We start from the raw sequence: 9,246 nt of genomic DNA, 5'->3' as shown, positions 1-9,246 counted from the left end.
ACTACCTTTTAAGATTACGCAAAGCTGAGTTTCGATTATCAAGTTTACTTAGAACAGTAAAAGCTTGAGAGCTTCTCTGAGTTGTGCCAAAACGATCTGAACGCCATCGAAGGTGAAATCTGGGCGGAGTAACAGTTAACCCGGACGCATTCATTTCTAACTATACCGAAGCTTTCCTTCACACCACCAACCTCAATCCCTAAAATCAAATAAAAAAAAATCAGGCATAAACCCTAAACCAATCGCCAATACTACTACTATGCATTCCAAATCCAATTAGCTCAGATAGAAACGAATAACTAATATAAAACGAAAGAGAAATCGGAACTATTTGAGAATTCAAGTACTCGCATCCCCATGGATTGAACCAAAAGCCAATTCTCAATTAAAAAGCAGCTTAGGAGTTATTCATAAGTCGAAACGAAACGGAAGGAGAAGAGAGTCAAAAGAAAGAAAGAGTACCAGAGGAGAAGAGACGTATCGCTGATGAATACAATCCACAATTCCACTTCCCCTTTCCTTCCCGGAACCATTCACAAAACCTTTGTCACGACTCACGCAACGGATAGAAGAGATATCGCACAAGAAGAAACCTTAGCTACACCAATAACTTATATAAAGCTTAAGTCAATACTTGTCAACAATCCGTCGTAGTCTAGCTGGTTAGGATACTCGGCTCTCACCCGAGAGACCCGGGTTCGAGTCCCGGCGACGGAGTCTTTTTTTGGTTTTGTTTTTTCCAATGTCATTTTTAAAATATTTAATATAAAAAAAATCACAAACAACTCAACTCAACTAATGAGGCTATTGCGTATAGTAGTATAATAAAGTAGACTTACACCCTCTAAGGAAGCTCTATCTATCTGCCATGTGGCACCTCTTAATTTTTTGGTTTTTTTTTTTTTTCTCTCATGTTTAAGCTAATTATTAATAGGCTGTAAATGGTTAATGGGTCACATAAATATATCGACTTCCTAAAGCAAAACTGATGATATCTCACAGTTCCGTCTTCTCCTCTTTCGCCCCTCTCTATCTTCCCCACCCCTCCCCTCTTATCTGTTCAATTACCGCTAGAAACCCTAATTAATCTCACCTCCATTTTCATGGTGTTTCGTTGACCAACAAATGAGATCTTAAATCAATGTTTTGTTTGTAAAATGATTACGTTAACGTTGTTAAAAATCGTAATATGATATGTGAGTAATTGAGAAACACACTCTTCTATTTTTGATTATTATCATCTAATTTAAAAATATATAGTTATTTCATATTCGATTTGTTTGTGACATGTGAGATGTGACATATTGTCATGTAATTTTCTTTTAAATTTATTTTGTGGTCTTTTTTAAATATTTTCTTACCTAATTATTTTATATATTTTATATTATATAATATTTTCTAATTTCAGTTACTCTCTCCTTACTGATCTATTTGGTATTTATTTTCTTAAACATATAATATTTATTTTTAAGTAAACCTAAAATACAACATACTTAATCATATATAAATATACACTTTAGTACTAAATTGTAACAGAAATTACATAAATTATGAATTGACTATTTGTTTTCTCCATTCACTTTCAGGTAAGTACCCTAACAATTATAATTATAACTCCTCTAATTTAATTTTTGAGAAATGTAACTTCCATCACTTCTTATTCTATAAATAATCATTCTCACATCCTCCTCCATCATATCTCAAATCCTAATTTTTTTTTGTTTCTTTTTCGTTTTAAACGTTCTTGCATTGGTTGAAAACTCAATGAAGATTATATTTTTATATTATATAATATTTTCTAATTTCAGTTAATCTCTCCTTAATGGTCTATTTGGTATTTATTTTCTTAAACATATAATATTTATTTTTAATTAAACCTAAAATACAACATATTTAATCATATACATTAATTCATACTTTAAATATACACTTTAGTACTAAGTTGTAACTAAAATTACATAAATTGTGAATTGACTATTTGTTTTCTCCATTCACTTTCAGTTAAATACCCTAGCAATTATAATTATAACTCCTCTAATTTATTTTTTGAGAAATGTAACTTCCATCACTTCTTATATCCTATAAATAATCATTCTCACATCCTCCTCCATCATATCTCAAATCCTAAATATTTTCTTTGTTTTTTTTGTTTTTTAATGTTCTTGCATTGGTTGAAAACTCAATGAAGATAATATTGTAATAAATTTAATCATAATTTTTTACATTGTTCTCCATTTTATTTCTTCTTGCTTTTATGTACTTCTTTCTTTACTTTAAATGTTAGATTATTTCTTACATATTCATATATATTTATTTGATTCTTAAAAATATGTAATGTTCTAACTTCTAAGGAAAGAAAATTTTGTAATATAATTATGAAATATCAAATCAATTTTTCTTAACTCTCTCTTACCTCTAACAAAATTGTAATACATTTTTAAAGAATACTCATCATTATATTTAGTTTCTGATTAAACATATAATTACATAAAAATCATTAAGCTATATTTATTTAATTCAAATATGTACTTCAAAAGGATTTCTCTATATAAAAACAATATAATATTCTATTTTCTATCTAGCTTTTACTACAAAGATAAAAAAATTATAACTAAATCTAGCAATATAAATTAAAATGAAGGCAATATAAAAAAGAGACGTAAAAGTAAAATTAATCTTTGGAAATTGTATTATAGAGAATAATTCCGTTTCTCTCATTTAATACTTTAGGTTATGTGTTAGCTTATATGAAAAACTTAAATTAATATTGAATATCATAGTTACCTTTCATTTTATCAATTTTTTTAACCTCAAATCTTCAGAGAAACTAATGAAAATTAATATTATCGAAGTTAAATAATAAAAAAACAAAGAAATTCAAGAAATATGTATGTGTTATTATATTTAAATTAGTTATATATTATGAATTTGTATGATTTTTTTTTAAATGTAAATTTCCAAAAGACATTTAGATTTAGATTTTTTTTTTTTGCTTTTTATGATTATTATATAAAATTAAATTAATTAACATCTATATTAGTATTTTTGCAGCAGTTTTTGCTCAAAAATACTTTTTGGAAAGTTTTTACATTTAATGCATTGATTTTAATATTAGTTACCAAAAATTCAAAATTAATTATAGGTAAGATTTTTAAAAATAAGGAAATATTTCTACCTTATTCAAACATAAATATATGATTCCCTTTCATTTTTATTTAAAGTTATAAAAAAGTTTTGAAATATTTTATGATACATTTAGTTAATAAAAATTGTGATTTTTCCTGTATATGATGTAATTCAAAATTTCAAAAACGGACATATATTACACAATAGATGAATAAAAAATATGGGTACAATATCCCACATCGTCAAAAAAATTGTGAAATGGTTTAGAGTCGTACTTTAAAAGAGACCAAAATGATTCTGAATACAAATAAGTAGAAAACTTGATTTATCAGGCATTCAAACTTTAGAACTTTTATTTGGTTTATTCCGGTTCTTTTTTTTAAAGATTTTTAAAAGGTTTAATATGAAAAATATTTAAAACTTTTTAAAAGTTAAATATGATAAATATTATACTGTAGATACACAATAAATATTAAAAATTAAGATGATATAGTGTGAGTTAAAATATCTCGAGACGGGGTTATATAGCGGGACGGGGTTAAATAGCCGGACGGGGTTTATCGATATTTATATAAATTAAAAAATATCATTAATTCGGTATTACACGGGTAAAACATCATTTCATTATTTTGTTAACACTATCGATATCAGAGAATAGACATATCTAATTAAATTGATTAAATAAATATTATGTAAAAAAAATTATATTGCGGTATTATATGATTTATTTAACAATTATTATATAATTATAGCATATTTAACCAACAAATACAACTTATAATTTAAGTATTTTAGTTAAAATAATTTTGTCCCGCGGTGTACCGCGGGTCCTAATCTAGTAATTTATTATATATATAACAATCCGCGTATGCGCGGAATATAACCTAGTATCTAATAAATGGATGTAGTCATAAAGTCTGAATAAATGGATAAAACCAGAATAACTGTTATTATATAACCGTGATAGGAACTAGCCAAATGTACTCCTGTACAACACATTTGTAGTTTTTTGGTATCATCCATAGTTTCGTAGCTTCTTGTGACGTTAGATTTACAGAGTCTGATGGAAGATCTTGAACCCCGTCTGATGGAAGATCTTGAACCCCCTACAAAGACATTGATTGATATTCCACATGTGAGAATCTTCGTTCATTCAGTAGCATATATAATACAAGACAAATTAATTTGAGCCAATTTTGTCTACAATATCATACAGTGGATGAACTTTGCAATATTAATATGTATGAGCAAACTCAAGAACGACATACCTCACTGGTAAACATCATGACTAGAACAAAGTTATAGTGGCTATATGACCATTCTTCATCACCTGCAAATATTTTAACCCAACATAAATTTTCACTTAACAATTTGCATTTATACAACAAGGATCACAATTTACTGATATAAGGTTACTAATAAATTCTTCACCTCAAAAGCAACATTCTGATAGCCATACACATATGTTGATCCAAAAGGGTTGCTCGTTGACCCCTGCGTCTGAATAGCTGCTGGGCCACATTCCCCGAGTATTTCCTAAAGGTGAAAAGCCAGGTTTCATAAGAGAAATGTTTTACTCAATTTGTTCTGATTCTTAGTTTTATTGATAATTCAATTCAGTCACATATTATGCTGAAAGTAACAAAACATTTCATCATTTCCTCAATGCTTCCTCACCAAGGTTCTTCCCATTATGCAATAGGATCCCGCAATGGTGGGATTGGTTAAGAGATTTTATACCAATAAGAACTTTTAGGGACAATTGTTCAAGGCCTAACATAGACTAGCTTTATCATTCAATTCTTGTTATGTTTATATCACTTTGGTCTGAAGTTAACTTACCTTAACCTGATCCCAATTAGTGCTTGGAGTGATCTTGTTTCCACCTCTGTTTGCTTCTGCCGCATCCTCCCCAACTGCAAAGCATCAAGAGAGCGTAGTTTTGTTGGAAAAGTAAAACAGCATATATCTGAGTAAAGCATAATTGACTGACATGAGCTGCTTCATTTGCATTGCGTACCAGGAATCACAAAATTGCACTTTATGTATGAGTTGAAATCAGCATGACCGGGATAGTTGGTGTGAAGAACAAACTTTTTAACTTTGTGAGTCTGCAGAAAAGGTAGAGTCGTGAATAAAGAAAACATATGAAGGGAACATATAACTTTGATGCGTTTCCTACCTCTCCGTCAAACAGGATATCCAAACCGCGAGTGAAATAGTTGTAAAAGTAATCCCCACATATAGTTGTTTTTGGCCGTGGATCTGAAGCGGAATGAATAACCATTTGATCTACCTGGAGAACAAAGGGCAATTCAGAATTAGAAATCTAAATGTCCAATTGGGCATTGAACTGACAGATAATGCAGGCACCATAGTAACAGAAGCTAATGTAAGTATCTGTTCACCATATACAAACAAGTTTAGAGAGTCACCTGCTTTGGGTGGATCCCACATGGTCGACCTAGTTCAGTCCATACATCCTGCTCAGAGCACGAAATAGTTAGTTCCAAAGAAGAAGCTCGATAAGATAAGGTACACATTTTACCTGTGGTGATGCACCAAAAGGCATATGCTGGCCTCCAACAGTAAAGAATAGTTCCTTGCCAAGCTGCATAAATATTTAATTAAGTCATGCAAAGACGGCTACTGCTAATTATGTTAGACTAAGAGCTATTAAACACACACAAAGGGAAAGTAACTATCTGAATATAAGCCAAACCTTGACATGGACCTCTTCCATATACAAGCTGCCAGATGGCAAAGGAGGGACAGATGCTCTATCCATCAGCTTTCCGACACCAACTTTTTTGTCACTTGAGTTGTCATATATAGAGACCCGGCATGTTACTGGTGTGGTGCCATCTGGAAACTCTAATGGTAGTGCCGCTATGCATAGGAGAAAATAAAGTGTAGGAAGTTAGGTATCAAACAAGGTAATCAACATAACAGATTTTATCTGGGCAAGTAAACTATGTGAGCATACCTTCTCCATCATGGCAGCAGTCCGTGTATTGGTTAGGAATTGGAAACTCGAAGGATAACCCCTGCCATAGTAAAAATCTTAAACATTGACAGAATAATTCAAACATTTACGGAAAAACAGTGTGATCAAATTTTATTTCTTGCTCACCGGGTAGAACAGAGAATATATCCCTCTTTCTTTATCATAAATCCCAGGAAAGGTTGGTCCAAAGAGTGCATACACAGCAACAAAAGTGGCCAGTGTTGATGGACCCCTGAAGTACAAGCAAACAGACAATAGTTACAACAGTAAATTACACCAAACCCATAAATTACTATTCCTTGACTCACCCAATCATAGAAGTGGCGTAGCGCATTTGAAGCCGCTTAACATCAAATATCTCAACAAGGCGTAACCTCTGCAAACAAATAGGAAGAATAATAAACTAGAGTGTCTCTTTGACAGACAGAAGAAGACAAAGCTAAGGTTGTTCCATTTAACACTAGTCAAATAACAATATTACTCAACTGTAGGTAAAACATGAAGATATTGTTCTCTACTCTTGAATAGTTGTATCCAAGAGTTTATAGAGCGGTGAAGTTGGTTTAATCATACACATGCAAGAACCACAGCATCATCAAGAAAAGAATTGTACCTGAGACCAGGGATCAAATCGAAGATGAAACCCATGATCTGGAAAGCTAATAACAACATCCATTTTCAAAGGATCCTGCGGAGAGGTAACAGAATCATAGAAAACCCACCACAGAAATAAGATTAGATATGATGAAAAAAAATGGCAAATATTAGCAACGAATTAGTACAAACCTCGTCGTAGTATTTAACATGAACAACATCGTATATGTTAGGTTGCTGCTCTATCTGAGCAAAAGCTTCACAAATCGGCATTCCTGAAAACAACACAACGTATGATCGTCGGTCAAACTGATCGGAAGACGAAACAGTATGTTAAAGTGCTAACCCAAGCTAACACAACGTTTGCTAACACTACAGATGATCCAACAGTTATCAAACAACGCAGCAATTTACCGAATATTCAAACCAAAGAACTTCATCGCGATGTAATCAAACAATTCCCAAAACAACACGCAATCTCCGATCGCAAAATCGATTTTGTTATCTTCCAACTCCAATAGACACAGCGTATATGATAAACTCTGTTTCGAATCCTAGAAACTAAAGGAAAAGTAGCAGAGATTACAAATTTGGAGAGAATTGCAATTACCGATAGTGAAAGGTCCGATGCCGACGCCGGGACGGAGATCGAACACGGTGGCGCCCATGGCGGTTCCTTCGCATCGTCGTCTAGGTCTTTGCATCACTAGTTTATCGCCGATCTTTGAGTAATCCTTCATTTGTTGGATTCGGTTTCTTGAAGAGAATGAGAATAGTTTTTTTTTTTTTTTTGGATTTCTGAAGTTCTGAATTTAGTCGGGTCCACTTTAGTTCGTCTCGTACATTTTCTTTTTAAAAACTTTTGCTTCACGGGTTTCCGGGTCGTGTTTGGGCTGTTGTTGACCCGTCCGTGTTTAGATCAAAATATACGCATAGTACTACTTTCTCACCAATTAGCACGCTACTACACACACCTAATAAACTTATGAGAAAATTAATTTTGCTAATGACCATTCAATCTAACATAATCATGGTTGGTTGTACATAAATTTTGTTCAATTATTTATGAAAATTTTGATCTACCATGACACATCGTTTCAATGTTTTTGTTATCTCTCATTGATTCAATTTGTTATAAGCATACTAAAACAGTGTATACATACTTTTTTCATTTTTTTTGTTTGAATCTTTGAATATATAAGTAATAGAAATCTATTCAACTTCGTAATAAATTTTCACGTAGTCGAAAAAATGTTAGTAGTTACGTCACTTACCAAAAAATGTTAGAACCTGAAATCGAGATATGACCTTGTTCTGTGGACACTTGATACTGCATAATTTGGCTGCATATTTTAGTAGTTACATCACTAACCAAATTTTGAAAAATGTAGGAAAGCATGAACCGTGTATGGTCATGGTGTATTATGCATAATGCAGTTTTTTTTTTCATTCCTGCCAAAAGACATATATAATACCGTTTTCTACCAAATATATGTCTTTTTTCTTTTCTTTTTAACATACTCAAGATCACACCGATAATTGATTATATAACATTTCGTATTTCGTATTGTCTATGTAACATTTTGGTATTAAAAATTACGAAAAGGATATATAGTTTAAAAGAAAATATGAAAGTTCGAAACTTTATAACAAAAGGCAAGTCTAACATGCACGTGAACAATGCCCAACAAAGGTACAAAGACCTGGCTATGATAACATGTGACTGTGGTGAATGAAGTTACAGAATTTATGCATAGATGACCAAATCATGGAATATCCTATGGGATTTACACTCCTTTGGGCTACATTTTATGTTTTCCATAAATACATGTTTTGGGGTACTTGCTTTTCACCCTTGGGATTCCATTTTGTGTGAAAAAATGAAGATATAGAACTGGTGACCCCCCAAAAAAAAGAGGGTACTTTGAACATTTTGAGAGACAATTTATATTATTAATTTATTATCATGAATGCTTGATACCTTGGTTGAATTCATACTAGGTACCCAAATTGTAGAGGGTTATTTGCTAATTAACTTTTTTTTGTACGAAGTCATTTTATTTGGTGGAATGTTAACAAACTAGATATTCACCCGCGGTACACCGCGGGGATATATTGTCGTTTAAAAACTAAAAAAAAATCTTTATTGATTATATTACATATATATATATATATATGTAAATAATATTTTTTGTATTTGTTGAATTAACTATAATTATGTAGTGTATAATTTCCATTTACTATATGGTGTGGTTTATTATATATATCCTTAATGTTCATTAAATTTTATTTAGTCAACAAATAAACTATTTTTTAATTTTTCTATTTCATTTACAGTGTAAAGATAATAGTATTACATAATATATTATAAATTTAAAATATATGACTATAATATAATTTGAATTTGTATTATTTGTTGTTTTATTCCTATATTATGTAAGATTTTTGTATTTAGAGTTGTGCAAGTCGATTAATTGATTCTTATTATGTAACACATCAATTGATTCTTATTAGTATTG

General features: G+C 31.1%; 2 protein-coding genes and 1 non-coding gene across 3 annotated transcripts in view; 1 reads left to right on the top strand and 2 right to left on the bottom strand.

Moving 5' to 3' along the window:
* Window positions 1–573, bottom strand: part of LOC104711653 (protein CHAPERONE-LIKE PROTEIN OF POR1, chloroplastic) — a 3,600-nt gene extending 3,027 nt beyond the window's left edge. Inside the window, exons 1-2 of the mRNA XM_010428353.2 lie at window positions 463–573; window positions 6–199 (exon numbers count right to left, since the gene is read on the bottom strand). Of these exons, the coding sequence (XP_010426655.1) occupies window positions 6–154 (149 nt within the window). The 5' untranslated portion in view covers window positions 155–199; window positions 463–573. The remainder of the gene's footprint in view (window positions 1–5; window positions 200–462) is intronic.
* TRNAE-CUC lies at window positions 645–717 on the top strand. The gene has a single exon. It is a non-coding gene; the product is annotated as a tRNA-Glu (tRNA).
* Window positions 4,032–7,554, bottom strand: LOC104711651 (UPF0183 protein At3g51130). The gene is made up of 15 exons (XM_010428352.2): window positions 7,338–7,554; window positions 6,920–7,002; window positions 6,747–6,821; window positions 6,442–6,509; window positions 6,260–6,365; window positions 6,113–6,173; window positions 5,849–6,015; window positions 5,675–5,737; window positions 5,562–5,609; window positions 5,309–5,422; window positions 5,147–5,237; window positions 4,969–5,042; window positions 4,558–4,662; window positions 4,395–4,456; window positions 4,032–4,232 (listed from the first exon to the last, which is right to left on the bottom strand). The coding sequence occupies exons 1-14, from the start codon at window positions 7,465–7,467 to the stop codon at window positions 4,415–4,417; spliced, it is 1,227 nt and encodes a 408-aa protein (XP_010426654.1). The 5' UTR covers window positions 7,468–7,554; the 3' UTR covers window positions 4,032–4,232; window positions 4,395–4,414.

Source organism: Camelina sativa, chromosome 9, assembly GCF_000633955.1.
Source record: "Camelina sativa cultivar DH55 chromosome 9, Cs, whole genome shotgun sequence".
Classification (NCBI taxonomy): domain Eukaryota; kingdom Viridiplantae; phylum Streptophyta; class Magnoliopsida; order Brassicales; family Brassicaceae; genus Camelina; species Camelina sativa.
This window is presented reverse-complemented; position numbering and strand designations above follow the sequence as displayed.

Coding starts and splice junctions, on each gene's coding strand:
- LOC104711651 (XM_010428352.2), bottom strand. CDS start 7,467: ATGAAGGATTACTCAAAGATCGGCGATAAACTAGTGATGCAAAGACCT. Junction 6,366..6,441: donor TACGCCACTTCTATGATTGG/GTGAGTCAAGGA, acceptor CTTGTACTTCAG/GGGTCCATCAACACTGGCCA. Junction 6,174..6,259: donor TATATTCTCTGTTCTACCCG/GTGAGCAAGAAA, acceptor TTACTATGGCAG/GGGTTATCCTTCGAGTTTCC.